At 51.6% G+C, this 15,307-nt stretch overlaps 1 protein-coding gene across 6 annotated transcripts in view; it reads left to right on the forward strand.

The window, feature by feature from the left end:
* The window catches only part of IKZF4 (IKAROS family zinc finger 4), a 45,552-nt gene that overhangs the window by 20,481 nt on the left and 9,764 nt on the right, over nucleotides 1-15,307 (forward strand). For 2 of the 6 annotated variants that reach the window (XM_084610313.1, XM_084610312.1), the window contains 3 exons: nucleotides 4,712-4,816; nucleotides 10,517-10,777; nucleotides 10,989-11,156. In XM_084610313.1, the coding sequence (XP_084466439.1) occupies nucleotides 4,712-4,816; nucleotides 10,517-10,777; nucleotides 10,989-11,156 (534 nt within the window). Of the gene's footprint in view, nucleotides 1-628; nucleotides 648-2,668; nucleotides 2,813-4,711; nucleotides 4,817-10,516; nucleotides 10,778-10,988; nucleotides 11,157-15,307 lie in introns of those variants that run through there. The other 4 variants (XM_084610311.1, XM_084610316.1, XM_084610314.1 and 1 more) reach the window with 4 other exon arrangements.

Genomic DNA, 15,307 nt, shown 5'->3' on the forward strand with positions numbered 1-15,307 from the left:
CTTTTCTTTGGGAATTTTCTGGTGAGCCTGGCCCCTCCCCGCCGCCTTTGCAGCAGGTTGCCGTTTGCCCCTGAACTCCATGGAGATGCTGTAGTTCCATAAGAATGCTTGAAATGAAAAGAGAGCCGCTCCGTTGATGTAATTTGAATCCTGCGTGAGCTTAGGGTGCGGGAACTCTGAATTGCAAGCAGCTGCTGGCAGCTTGTCAAGGAATAAAGTAGCGAAGGGACTGATCAAGGAGGGGAGAAGAATTGGAGTCACACAATCAAATTCTCCTCTTCCCTGTGGGGTAGCAAAGCTGTCCAGGTCGGTGTTCGCTTTTTGTCAAGGATGCCCTACACATACTTGCCCTGTAGCCACCTGGTGCAAGAGGGAAGCGTGACCAGAAGGAATTCAGAAGCTGCTTATCGTCCCAGGCTGCGAAGGGATGTGGGCAAGGGACTAAACACACTGGCATACCTAGCAGGAAACCTTTCGCCAGGAAAATGGGAACTAATGATCCAGAGGATTGGGCTCCACCTTCCATTCTTACTGATGCTTTGATACCACATTAGTAGGGGGCGAAAGTCAGGCCCAGTGGAAGCCAGTGGAGTTGCACCTGCTTACACCACATCTAAATTTGGCCCAGAGTGCAAGCCTGCAACATGGTGAGTGGCGCGTGGAGCGGTGGCTTCATCAGAAAGTGTCTTTTAAAGTGAGTTTAGTGCCAATGAGAAGTGCCTGATGGATCGTGCTGGAGACTGAAGTCCTCTAACCCCAAAACGAGAATATTGTGCTCAGCTACAGCATAGACCAAGCCCTGCCCTGAAGGCCCCCCTTTGGGGAGTGGGGGAATTTACTCTCCATGGCCCATTCGATCTTTGACCTCACAGTTTAGACAGTCTGCAAGGGGGATCCGTGTGATGTTCTCAGCGTTTACCTCTCTGCTAGGAACCAGACCACGAGCCACCCAATCATTTGATTCAGGTCTTAACTAGCCAAGGGTCAGGAATGACTAGAGTTGGTTCAAAAAGAAAAAAAACAAAACTAAAACTTGTGCCAAAACTCTCTTCCACAAAAACCGGCTCTGTAATTAAAGGGAAACTTTCACTTGGGAATTTCTGATTTTGTCAGATTTTCAGGCTTTCCTTGGACAACTGAAAAGCTGAAAATGTTTTTTAAGAAAATGGGAACTTTTTGTGGGAAAATTAAAATACAGTTTTTGATCAGCTCTGGTAATGACTCAGTTACTACCAGTCACGGAGGCAGTAAACAACACATATGGCATCTGAGTTCCCTGAGGCAACAAATCCTTGGGTTGTGTAGGGAGAGAACACTATCTCCATGGTTTTTAAAAAGAAAGTAAGAGCCATTCTCTGTGATTAGGACTTTGCTGTCATGTTACCATCAAACACATGTGCTCTCTGACACTGGGACAGTGGGGTCCTTGCTACCTACTGACACCATCTGTTTGTCTCGCCTTTTGCCTGAGGTGTTTGCTGGAAGCAGAGGTGTGTGTGTGTGTGTGAGGCTGGGGGCATGGGAGCAAGGATTCCTGAGTTCTGTTCCCAAGTTTGCCGCTGATTGTCATCTGGGTGAAAGTAGTTGCTTTCGGTCTCTCTTTGCCTCAGTTTCCCCATCTGTGAAATGGGGATAATAGCATACAGCAGCTAAGTGAGGTTTAATTACTTTGGACAACAGGTGCTATAGACGAGCAAATTGTTATTTTGTGTTGTGTGCAAGACTTATGCACACATTTAGTTAAGTGTTGCTTTACTCTGCCTGAAGTCTTAAAGCTGGAGGAATTATTTGAGTCAAAAACTCTGAAGAGACGATCAGAAGCCATACACTAGTCCCTCCAAAAAGTAGGTCAAAGGAGTGGGACAAAGCTGCAGTTCTTCTTTGTGTGTGTATTGAAAGGAAACCTGCTAATTCCATTGTGAGTTCCTGGGCCGCTTTGATAGGTGCAGGTGACTTAACCAGAGCAGTTTGCAGGAAGAAGGAAAGGGTTAAAGTCCTCTTGGAGGAGGGGGCACTTGGCTGTCTTGGAGCTCCCCAGGACCCCGGTCGCTTGCCAGGATCTGGATTGCGTTAAATATTTCCCCACCCATCTTCAATCCATGACTAAGATTTAAAGACACCCTCCCCTCAAAACCCATTACAACAACTGACAGGGCTACCCCAATGTTCTGTCCTTAACTGAATGCTTGGAGGGTGGCTTGTTAGAGGCCTAGTCATGGGTTACGTGTACTAGGAAAACACTCCCTCCCGCCCCCCACCCGTTGTATTTCATGGTACTTTGCCCAGTTGCGTGGCGTGTCCGTGGATTGCAAGGTCCGTGATGGCAGATCTGTAGCTTTGCAGTGTGAGGTGTATTCCCCCCTCTGCAGCATTCAGTCCCTCTTGTGTGGGTTTGGACAATGCTCTGTGCGTGCTGGGTGCCTTGCAGCCATTTCCCATGGAGACAGGGCTCCAGGGTTAGCACCTTTTTCCCTTAACTGGCTTGTTAAGGGGATGGCCCAGCCTTGCCCTCTGACTGGCTGTGCTATTTTCGGACACGTGCGCCCACCCGCCGAGCAGCCGGGGGGGTGGCGAGCGTGCATCTCTGCAAAAGGGGATGCCGCAGCCCTGAATTCCTGCTAACTATGCCGCTTGACTGTAAAATGACGGCCGTTTCTCTCACTTCCAGGAATCTGCTCTTCCTGGAAGGTGAGTGGCTGAGTTCACCCTACCACTGCCATGCAGACATGCACACACAGCCTGTATTCCAGTGCTGTTTCCAAGGAGTTGGCTGTGAGAACACTCCAGGGTATCTTCAGCAAGGTAGAATAATGTAAGTGAAATGGGAGGGCTGAGGGGATAACTCCGTGCCATTTCTGTCTCTCTCCACGTTTGGTGTCATTGGAGGTGGGGAGGAAAAAGGGGGTGCGGGTTCTTTAACATGCTGTGCAGAAGAAATATCTTTAGATGGAGATCAAGCGATGGGGGGGGGGAGAGGGAAACACTTGACCATTTGAAATGCTACCGCGGGCGTCTGACCAAGGAAGAATGACAAAAAGGCAAATGCTGGCAGGGCTGTGGGAACAGAGCATGGTTCATAATCAGAGGTGCTAAGTGTCTTTAACAGAGATCAGGGTACCCCTGTTCCCCCTCCCCAAAGTGCCTTTTCGGAGAGGCTTTCCGGCTGTAGAATGTACGCTCCGTGCATCTAGTCCAACCGTAACACCTAACTCATGCTGGCAGGGACTGAGCCGATGCTGGGTCCAGCTCTTAGGGTCTGTTAAATCGCTCTGACTGAACCCTGCTGCATCACTGGGTTTCTTAGTGTTGTGTGTGTTTGTCTGAAATTGTCTCGTTAACCTGTCCTAATTCAGAGCTAATATCCATTATCCGTGGTGTGTGGCTTCTGCTGGTGATGCGTGTTGTCTTAGCATGACTCAAACTTTCCAGCAACATCTTATTGAGCCAGTCAAAGCATGGGGGAGAGGATCTGGGGGATCTCAAGCACTCCAACCCAGGGGAACAGAAAATCTCTTAAAATATTGCTCCAGGGTGGGGCTAGAGGGGGCAGAAAGCTGCCTGGGGAGTCCCAGCTCAGCGCGGTGGCCGAGTGGTGGTTTGCAGCCCACCACATCACTTCAGAGCATTTATGGTAAATGACTCCCCTTGCCGGCTTGGCCTCCTGATGCAGCATTCCCTCTGCCCCGTCAGACAACGGGGTGAGCTCAACGCTGCGTGTGTTGGGACACGGGTTTATCCAGATGCAGCTATTGAAAACAGTTTTACCATCTGCATTAAAAGTTCACACTGCTACAGCCTTCTTCATCCCAAAGCTTCTCGCCAACCCTGTTCATGCCACACCACTGAGACGCAGCCACTTCTGGGGTGCAGAGCAGCAGCCAGCATGCAACAGCGGTGGGGAGGGGACATTCACTCGTGCGCCGCACGTGTGAGCTGCCCCAAAGGTTCTTGCGTGTCTGTTTGCAGCAGGTAGGCTGTTGGCCCGTAAGGGTTTGTCCAAGCAAGAAGCCGTGCTGTGCATCATTAATCACAGGAGGGTGAAGAGCTGAATCTACCCTGCTGGATTGAATTAACCCTGGCCTCCCAGGGCTGATTTTTTGACAGCCACCTTGTTGTGGGAAATGTCCACTCCCAGTTGGTGGTTGCAAACCAGCGTGCATCATGTGCTCGCTCACAGTCCCCGTTGGGCTACAGAAAACAGACCTCCACCTGGGGAGAGCTTCAGCCCGTCTGACTGCTGCCCTGTTGTACTGGCAAAGGGGATCCCGTGGGAGCAGTCCCAAACGCTTGCGTAGCCAGGGGGCCAATACACCTGTGATCCACCTTTCCGCTGCGGCCCGGTGGTCATCCTTGCACATAGATATGTGGATCCTTTCAAGTTTGCTGGGGTTGTCTGTCCACTAACCACTTCACTGGAAAGTAGAACCCAGTTTGCATGGCACCTGGAATGTACCTAGGTCCGTGGCCATCGTATTCTCCCCACACGCACACACCTACCTCCCGGTAAGGAAGGGTTTGTCTTGCTGTGAGCAGCACGCTGGTGTTTGTCTTCTGACAACGAAACAAGAGGTGCCTGAGAGCCAGCCGGAGCCTCTTTCCCGGGCTCCGGGGCTTTGGTTATGAGGGAGATGATTTCACTGACTGAAAGCGATCTTAAAGCTGGCAGGAGCAGCCACATCTCATCTGTGTTCCCTGCTTCTTATTCCCAAAGGTAGTGGGGATTCCTCTCTGGAGAAGGAGTTCAGCTCGGCGATCGTGGGACCCACGGTGAGCACCCCAAACAGCCAGCACTCCTCCCCGAGCCGCTCCCTGAGTGGTGAGTACAGCGTCCCCCTCGCCAGATGCAGCCGGCTCCTCCGGATTAAGGCTGGGCTCTCTGATAGGCCAACCAGGAAGTTTGGTGCAATGAGTTTCCTTTAGAATTTGACTCTTCAAACTGAAGAGGATAAATTCTGACTTCAGTTCTTGTGTTCATAGCCGCAGTGGGGTTACTTACCTGAGCTACGGGCCTCTCTGCCTTGAGGTTTAAAGTCACCTGTGTGTAACCCTGCCCTGCTAAATTCCATACTCCCCAAAAAAGCGTCATTTGTTTGTTTGGCCCAGAACCAAAACAGCTGCGTGCTCCCGCCTCTGTTAACAGGAGAGGAGTTTGCGCGGGGTGGGGGGAGAATAAACCCCAGGGGCTGCATAGTAACGAAGTGCTCATTGCAACCACCAGGTCGATGCATGGGAAATGGAACAGGGCCACCTCTCTGTTACCCTCTCAAAGGGAGTTGGGGCCGGCGTGGAGTTGGTGGTGATGAGGCTCTCTGCGTTCGCATCCAGCAGAGAGTGGGCACTGTGTGTCTAGAGCCGTGTTGCAGCTGGGAGCGTGTGTTAGCAGGAGCGGGATTGTTCTGGGGCGACGGTAGGGTTCTGAAAGCTGCTGAGCATGTTGAAATGAACCTCTCCAGCTCGAGACCGACGCATGCGCCCCTCTCCAGACAAGTGGTTAAAAGATCTTGCACTGTCTGAGACCAGACCTCGGCATGAGAACATGACTCTGGACACAGCTCCTGTGCATCTGGAGCCGTGCGTAGGGCTCCCTCCTAGCCCAGCTGGCTGAGCAAGGTATCTGGAAGTCCAGCAACATGCAGGGCCGGGTTGGTGAAGGGATGGGCAAAGCAGTAAGGTTAGGAAGGGCAGCTCTCAAGTGGCACTGACATGCTGGTAGGGCTGGTGAACATTAAATCTTAACCTCGAGCCTAGGAGACGGAACGAGCCGGAAAATCGAAGGAGTATGCCGTCTTAACGCCAGCCATGACCGATGATTTGCAACCTCTGATCACCTGAGATTGCAGGCGTCGTCAAGTCGATCCAGTTCCAGCACACTCTGGAAACGTTCTCCCCCTCCTTCGTGGAACTTTAACGTCACAGCCTGGAGTTGCATTGGCGTGGCCCGATAAAGGCTTGTCTGTGTCAAGCTGCTGCTTTGGTGGACTATCCCATAATGTGAGAGTGGCTAGGATGAGTGATGAGCCAGGCTGGGGTGGGAAGGAGCAATGGAGTTTGGACGCCCTTCCGATTGAAAGTTTGTAAGGTGAAACATTTCAGCTCCGTCTCTGCATTGCAACTGAAATCTTTCTCCACGGTCCAAAGATGAATTAAGCTGCTTTTTAAAATACATTTCAGAGCCCACATCAGTAAAATAGGCAGGTCTGATTTCAGAATTGCCCCCGAAATCCTCCATCTACTCGCCCACCCTTCACTGCAGTGATTGCTGAGAAATGTAATGTGTCACTTGCATGTCAAAAATGGCATGACCCTAGGACAAGTGGAACTTAGCAAGGCTGATGTAGGCTTCAATTGTAAACATGCTATTTACATCAAAGGCTTCCGGGGCAGGGGCCGAGTCTCCCTACAGCTCGTACAGCACTGTTATCCCTTTAATAAAATAGCATTAAAGCAAGAGAACCGAGAACTGATTCCTGGTCTGCTTGCAAGCCCTGAGTTCAGTCCTCCCCCAAACTGAAACTGAACGGGTAACATCGTTCGCTCTGATCTCTCCTCTCTCTCCTGTAAGCTCAGAATTTCCTTTCCATAAAAGAGAAATTGCTGCATAGTTCACCCACTTTCAGCACGTGCTTCCATTAGCTCCCAGATGCTCGGATCTGGAGGCTGCCCTAAGGGTTCTAGGACAAGTTAGACCCAAAGCAGTAAGGTTGCACGAGGGTGAATTAGCCCTAGTCTGTTCCCTTTTCTCCGCTATTATTTCGCATGTGGCTCTTGTTCTGTAATAATGGTTAGAAGGCCCCCTCAAAGAATCAGATTTTAGGTCTCAGGCAGGAAAACCCAGAGAGACGCTCAACTTTTCACTTGGGCATATGCAGAGAGAATCCAACCCATGGACCGATCTAAAGAAAAAGAGAGCTCTCTTCCCCTTTAACAGAGGGATGCTGGTGATGGTATTGCTCCTGATCTGACTTGACTTCACAGCTGGTTCATCCAGCGAGCATTGTGCCCCAGAGGAGCGGGAATATTATATAACCTGCCGTGCCAGCAGAGAATCGCACTCCAGCGATAACGGACCCTGCATTGGTTCTGAAAGGAGAATGGCAGAACAATAGTCAGCCTCCCTCTGCCCAGAAAGAAAATAAGTCCTCGGGGGGGGATAGAAAAAATCAAAGTGCAGCAAACATCCGCGTATCCGGGCAGCTCCTGCCAAGGGAGAGGAGCTTTTCACTTCGTGTTTGTGCACAGAGGCGTCCGGTCGTGCTCTGTCTCCAGGATGCACCCAGTGGAATGTGGTGTTTTTTGAACTTTGTGCTTTTCCCTCAAGAAAGCGTTTCAGCCTTAGAGTCGATCCCAGCCAACTTCCAGCAGCAGGCTTGACCGGTGGCATGCCAGGCAATCTGCTATTGCCCAAGTCCGAGCAGAAGCTTTGTTCCTCTCTCCAAGAAATTTTTGGGAAACAGCGTTGTCCGTTAGCTACAGCGGGGACTGGAAAGCCAGAGTCCAGCTCAGCCACTGACCTAAAGCAACCTCAAATGAGCCCCTTCTACTCTTCATTCCTCCATTTCCCGCATCTGTGAAAGCGGGCCTTCTATATCACTTGGAGATCCTTAGGTGAAAGGCACCAGAGATGTGCAGAGGGAATGTAGCATTCACCATCCTTCTCCAGACAGTCCAAGCAGCTGCCTTGCTTGCACTTGGGCCACAGAGTGCAGGCGACCGAGTCCTACAACGTGTCCTGTTGTGAGCCACCCGCTCACTGGGAAGGCAGTAGGGACCAGTCACTTCCAGACAGCAGTTTGGATTCACTTATCTCCAGCATGTGGGAAGCGAGGTTGCTGAAGAATGTCAGTGCTGAGCCTGTGGTCCCAGGAGGTCACCTAACAGCCATCTCACCTGCCACACTGAAGGGCCGTGAAAACCTGCAACATCCCAGCCAATGCACCCTGAAGGAACGTGCGTGCCCTGCCCCAAATCCAAAAATTGGTTCATTATTAAGGCTCTAATCCCATTGACCGGTTGATAGTCAAATCACTGTCCTCTTTTGTTGAATCACAGCACTAAATCCATGCCGAGCTCTTCAAAGTATGTTGTACACGTTAACTGAACCCCCTAGGCAATAGGTAAGAATTGTCCCTGTTGCACAAGGACATGGCTTGCATTGCTCCTTGGGGTGGTGTCCGCATCAAACCTGGGATCAGCCCTCTGGAGTTCATGGTGACTAGTCCCACATCCAGCCCTCACACCCATCTCCAGAAGGCAACACGGGCTCTGTGAGGGAATCCAAACGTCAGTTACCCTCCAAGCGGGAGAAAAGCCCCTCTGTTTGTTTGTAATCTGAAGTTCAGACCTGTCAATTTCCTGGCATGCTGAGAGATCAGGAACAGCCACATCTGGTACATTTAAATGGAAGAAATAGGACTCTGATATCTGAAAGAAGGCAGTTAAGATTCTATGTGGCTTAGTGGTGGTCTTCCCTCCCATGGGGGTGACCTGTTCAGTTCCCCGTCTCTCACTGGCCCACCCCAGCCCTTGCAGGAGCGCTAGGAAAACGGCTTGGGGGGAGCTCCATTACAAAGAAGCAGCTCTTGCTGTCTAAAGAGCAGCATCAGGAATCCCCGGAGGGAATTCCCTCTAGTTCTTGGCTGATGGGGATGGCTTAAAACAGCAGGAAACTTCTAAACTGAGTCATGCACAGACCTTCCTCTCCAGGTGAAACACACTTCACGTGAGGCTAACGACACCCAGATGGAGACGCTGTGTCTTGTTAAGGGTGTGACTAGTGTTAATGAACTGAGGTGCTCTCTTCCGTCTCCTCAGGCACTCTGAAAACTACCTGTCCCAGGATGGGCTGAAAGCACCAAAGATCTGGAGAGAAATGCTCAGAAACTGTTCAGGAAGGAGCAGGCTGGGGACAGGGAGACCCAGGCCTTCCTCTGCCCACCAGGCTCTAGCTTGCTGTCAACAAAATAAGCAGGGAGCTATCGCTGTCCAGTTGCCTTGTGTCTTCTGAAGGACTGTTTGATCTGTGGCATTCCACAGATCATTAGAATAGCTGGGAATGTAGGTCACGGCTGGCACCGCCGTTCCGATTTCCAGTCTCGGCCTGTGATGCTGGAGAAGCGAAGAAAGGTAGCAACCAGGAGACGCGTGCACAGACGCAGCTTGCAACCGGGGGGGCTGGGAAATGCGCTGGAGATCAGGCACACTGTGCGGTGTCAGTTAGAAACCCCCCAAACCGTGCTGTATAGATTACCTTGGCAGCAACAAAGAGCCAGGCAGATCAGTACGGCTAACTGTCCCCATAAACCTCTGTGGCCAGCACTCTCCTCCTCATTCCCTCAGGGTGAGGGGCAGGGGCGTACAGTGTAGCCCCACTTCCAGAAGTGCTCTCATGCAGCAGGATCCCTTTCCATGGCCCCAGCCCTTCTCCCTCTTGGTTCTGAAAGTGTATTTCACTAGCCCCTGGCCAGTCTGGCCAGCCACCATTTGTAGACCTCTCCTCCATAATGGCCCGCACCATTCATGTGTCTTTCCCCGGCTTACCACAACGCGCCTTTTTTCCAGAGGCTCTGGATTGTTCCAAGACCTTTTTAGTAACCCAGGGCCCTATTGCAGAGCATCTACCATTGTAGCTACCTAGTACCCCCACTGGGGATGTCTGCATCCATGTTCCCTTTCATTGTTCATGTTAGTGTCGTGTGGCTGCTCACACTCTTGTCAACTTTCAGGGAATTGCCACTTGAATTGCGGAGTTGCCTTGCGAGTGTGACATTGACGCAAAGCACTACATGAATGTCCTACGCTGGACACGTGCATTTCAAGGCCTGCTCTGACAGCTTGGCCGTCCCTAGTGGGAAAGTGGAGCATTTGGCTTCAGGCGCTCGGTGCATGGCCTTGCTCCCTTTTCCTACTTTTAACTATGTGATGGATCGCGTGCCATACAAGTTTAAATGACACAAGCCATCCCTTCATTCTCATGCAAATGTTCTGGGGTGATGTGATTTTGCTGGCTCTGCCATGCGGCTGCCCAGCAAAGCTCTCATTCCGCTGCCAGCGCGCAGACGTGGTGTCTTGCCCGGTGACTGCTCTCGGAACCCATAGTCTTCCGCTTCTTCTCGAGTGACCCTTCTCAACCCGGCAATGGTCTCTCGGCACTACTTGCCAGCCCTGACTATCGAAAACAGAGAAGTTTCTTGTTCCATCTGGCCACTTTCCTGTTGTGTTTCTACTTGTTGTCTCGTGATTCTTGGCTCCCATGAGCCATCGTTTCTTTAATGTCCTGCGATGGGAGGTTGCTGAGTTTTCCTGTGGAAATTGGAGCAATCTAGGCAGTACCATGGGGAGCGGTGTCCTTATGCACCCTTAACCAGTTGTGTTGCTGCCAAGCAACTCATTTAACTTTCTTCCCTGTTTTCTTTGCCATGACTCACAGAATGTCAGTGATATTAGTTGTTTTAAATGGCCTATTGAGTGTGTTCCATTCACTGTATATTTATGTATTGTCCCTCCCATCCCCCTGCAGCAAACTCTATCAAGGTGGAAATGTACAGTGATGAAGAAGCCAGCAGGCTGCTGTCACAGGACGACCGCCTCATCGAGAAAGAGGACAGTGTGATTGTGGAGGACTCCCTCTCTGAGCCCCTGGGGTACTGTGATGGCACAGGGCAGGAGCCTCACTCTCCTGGCGGCATCCGGCTACCCAATGGCAAGCTGAAATGTGACATCTGCGGAATGGTGTGTATCGGCCCCAACGTGCTGATGGTGCACAAACGGAGCCACACGGGTAGGTGGTCGGGGCAGAGATGCTCAGGACTGAATGGGCTGTGGGCACTTAACAGTGCTCCCACCTAGAGGGCCTGGGGGGGGCGGGATGTGTTCCCTGCCGGGCTGTCAGTCTGACCCCCCTCACCCAGCATGACATTTCAGGGCAAACATGAAGGTTTTCGTAACCCACCCTGCAGGGGCAGGTGTCTCACGAGCTGCTTGCGTTTCAGGAGAGAGACCGTTCCACTGCAACCAGTGTGGAGCCTCCTTCACCCAGAAGGGGAACCTCCTGCGGCACATCAAACTGCACTCTGGCGAGAAGCCCTTCAAATGTCCCTTCTGCAACTACGCCTGCCGCCGGAGAGACGCGCTCACCGGCCACCTCCGCACACACTCAGGTGGGTAGCTCGGGGGGCAGGACTCCTGGGTTCCATCTAGCCTAGTCTGCTCCCCCATCACCAGAGTGTCCGAGCACCTCCCAGTGATCAGTGTATCTCTCCACACCACCTCCCTGCTGCGAGGGAGGGAAGTGCTGCTGTTCACAGAGGGGAACTGAGATCCAGAGAGAGTAAGAGCCTCGCCCATGATCACACAGGGACTTGAACCCGTGTCCCAGGCTGGCGTTTGAACCGCTGACCCAGCCTTCCTCTTGTGTCGGCCTAACTTCCCAACTGGCTCCATGGCTTTGAGTGAGTCACTTTGTGTCTCTGCCTCAGTCCGCTGAGCCGGTGAGTTTGGTGCAGTGGGAGCCCCGCTGGTGTCTTGCCAAGAGTCTGGGAACTTCCCTGAACGGACTGAAAACAAAATGGTTTCTGTTTGGGGGCCGCACCTCTAGATTGCAGAGGAGAGCCCCCGGGATTGCCTTCATGTTGTTCATGCTGGCGTCCTCGCTCTGGCTCCTACCAGCTGCAGGTGCTGGGCTGGCCCTATCCAGTGGAAACAAGCCGCTGGGGTTTTCTGTTGGTGTTTTGACAGTGTCCTTTTCAATGTGGCATTTGAGATGGGGCTTTTCCCCTTTGGTTCCATGATGTAACAGCTGGCTGAGAGGGCGTGGGGTGGGAGTGAAAGATACCAGTTCCCTCAGAGCTCCGCTCGTTTTCCTTTGACTTGTGTGCAGGAGTGTCTGTGGGGTTTTAAAGTTCACACAGGTGTTTGAAGCCATCTGTGACTCTCTCCCATTTAACCTTTTGAGTGCCAAAGGGAAACAGGAGTCTCGTGTGCCAGCTTCCTTCTCTTTTCTCTTCTTTTCTCTTCAAGGGGGCTGCAAAAAGCAACCTCTGCAGGAACTTTTCTGATCGGGGTCTTGCCCGGGGTCCTTTACTGAGCTGCCACAGAACTCTTTCCCTTCCATGGCATTGACGGAGAGCCCTGATTATCTTAACATCCCCACGCCAGGAGCCTCATGTTGCAGCCCCCAAGCTTTCCTTTCACTGGGGCTGGGGGCTTTGTCTCCCCATCTTTTGGGAACCTGTCAGGTTCCATTGGTGACTTGCCTGAAGATGCCAAAGGGGCATCTGAGAAACGTGAGGCACCAGCAACCCCAGAGCAGGAACCCCCGCCCAGGGACTGATCTCTGATTAACCCACGACTGGCTGCATTTCAGTGCTCTGTCTGTGGTGGGTTTTACAGCAAGTTAGTGGGTTTGAGCCTGTTGCATCTCTGGATGTTTCTGCAGGACAGGGAACAGACTCTGGTGTCTCTGCGTAAACCGTAACTGAGCAAAACGAAGTCAACTTGCTGGTGAAACGCTGGACTGAATGTGGCGGACATTTCTATTGTAACGATTCTTTTCTGACCATCTTGACGCTGTACTTGGTCAGTTTCACCCACCAGCATGAAGTGAGATTAGTGTCTTACGGCTGCAGGGATAACAGGGAGCCAGTAACAAGAAGATCCTTTCCCCCAGACCGTCCCTGCCAAAAAAATTAAATAAAAATAAAATAAGTCAATGGCTGGGAGCAGAAACCTTAATGAGCCTCATTCCAGAGGGAGCAAAGAGCCTGTCTGGTTTATCCAGGCTCATTTGGAGGTTGAGAAAAGCCAGGCAGCAGCAAGAGCTCTCTTCTCTGCACCCAGACCGCTGTACAGTGCCAGGGCTGGCTGATCTGTGGCCTGTTTGCCTTGATGCCTTCATCATCCTGAAGAGGCCTTCAGTCTACAGCAATCAACACCAGCTGTTGCCTTCCCTTCCAGCCCCAGCTTCTCCTGGTTGTTCATGGCGACAGCTAGTAATGACGGCTCCGCTCGATCTGCTAGGGAGCAGGCTGGGAGGTACCTGCCAAGCTCGGCACCAGCTGAGTTCCATCTTACCTGGTGCTGTTTGTTTCCGAACAGGGGAAGAGTTACAAAAATGGGACTTAAAAATAGCAGAACAAAGTGCTTTGACACTTGCTCTGTGTGTGTGTCGCAGCCCGAGCAGGTCTCTCTGTTGTCCCTGAGGTGGGGCTGCTAACAAGCAGCTTCAGAAAGGGTCAGTAAGTGCAGTATTTTGGCGAGAGAGTGGAGCACAGGAATTGCCATACAGGACCAGACCTGTGGTCCTTGTTTAAACTGATACCCTGTCTCCAGCAGTGGCCAGGGCCACTTGGTTCAGGGAATCCACTAGTGGACAATTACAGAATAATTTTGCCCTTGAGGGAGGTTACTGCCTGAGTGGCTGGCATATGCCCTGAAGCATGAGGGTTCCTGTTTGTCTTATTTTCTCTGTTGTACCTGGAAGGTCTCATTATCTATATGAATGTTTTTGTTTTAGTTCTCTAAGCTCTTGGCCTTAGTGATACATTGGGGCAGTGAGTTCCATAGGTTGGTTTTTGCACTGTGTCACTCAGCCCCATTTTGGGAGCTGGGTGTGCATAAAGGTGAAATGACCAGCCTTAACCAGTTGCATCTTGTAGCGTGTGGCTGTGAATTAGGCCCCTGGCAAGGGATCCAGCAGTGGCTTGGCTCCGTGGGTCATGTTGGCTCTGAGCTTTGCACTGCGAGCACCAAGGCTCTCATCTGTTCTCCTTAACGTGAACATGACGCGTGTGAAAAGGAGCTGGTTGCCCTGGCTGTTCCCTGGCAACATGCAGGTAGAAGCAGGGCAAAGGGTTCATCCCTGTTCTAGGCCATGCCTCCTCTTAAGCAAAGACTCGCCAAACATCCCCAGTTAGATGCTACACAGATCAGCCATTCAAGTCAGAGAGGGTGGCTACTTCACGTCTCCCCTGAGACTATCCATTGATGGTAGGGTTTTGTCCTGCCACTCATGCACTTTCCACATCAAACAGATTGGCAGTAGCAGAGTCCCTCGTGACGTTCTTGTCGTGAAGGCAGGATTCAAACCCATGTCTCCTTCCTGTGCTTCAGAGGCCAGCTGGTGCAGTTGCAGGGCTGCACTCGTGGCACAGGAAGGGTCCCTTAGAGCCTTAGTTCTTCTTGTATCAGGCATGGAAATAGGACAGGCCCTGGTCTGGTTTAGAATAGCAAACATGAATCTTTAGAACACCTAATTATTAAGAAAAAGTCTCGTCAGTGTGTGGATTTCTCAGCCACAGAAAGGGGGCTGTCCTGCGTTCCTGGAAAGGAACTGGGGGCTGGTTTTCCTCCCACCCCCTTGGTTAAAGGCATGTGCGTTTCATGCTGTCCCCCTTGGGCATGCCCAGGCTGTAGTCTCTGAAGATAAGCTGTCCAAAAGAGTGAGGTTTTAAAATCTAGATCAAACGTGCCGCGTCGTTCTGAAACAGATCAGAAGCTGCATCCCACGCATGGGACAGCTGTGATGAGACTCCCATCCCTGGAGACCGCCTTCTGTTTTAGCATTTGCTGCTCCTCGCGGAGCCTGTGTTCACATGAGAGCTTTTCCCTGCTTACTGTAGAGCCTTTCCTGAAGAAACCCCCCTGCCCCACTCAGGATTTTGAGAGACTGGACAGTCAAAATAACCCCCTTACTTCCTTGAAATAGTTACACTGCGTTCGCTTGCCACCAGCCGTGCGTTAGGTGCTTTACAGATGATTGAACGAGAGCTGGTCCCCGGCCAAAAGAGCGTTCAGTCCATGACCGATGAAAGCAAGGGTGGCGGGAGGGAGGCTCTATGCCCAGCAGTCCTGTAAAGTAGGTAAGTGGTACTGAACCTGTTTTTCAGCTGCATAAACTGAGGAAGAGAAATGAAGTGACTTGTCACAAAGCCAATGAGTGGAAGACTTGGGAATAGAACCCAGAAATCCAGTTCTCTAACCATTACATCATTCTGCCTCTTTGTCACAAATTCCCCCCATGTGACCATAGAGTGATACTTATTCTCTACTCGGGTGAAGGCTGGTCCCAGGAGAGTAAGCGGCTGATACTGGACAGAGCCGAGGTATGTTAGCAAGGGTGTGTGAGGAGGCTCAGCCCAGGAAATAACAGGTTTGTGCTCCGAGACCTGTACCAGTGTTGTGGCAAATGAATGCTGAAACCCAGACTCCTTTGCAAACAGGAGCTGGTCTGGGTCATGTGTGTTCTGCCATCACTTTGTGAAGAACTGGGAGTGGTCTGTCCAGAGCACCCTGCAATACAGGCCAGGTCAGC

This window comes from Lepidochelys olivacea (assembly GCF_965140295.1).
Source record: "Lepidochelys olivacea isolate rLepOli2 genome assembly, chromosome: 20".
Lineage (NCBI taxonomy): Eukaryota > Metazoa > Chordata > Testudines > Cheloniidae > Lepidochelys > Lepidochelys olivacea.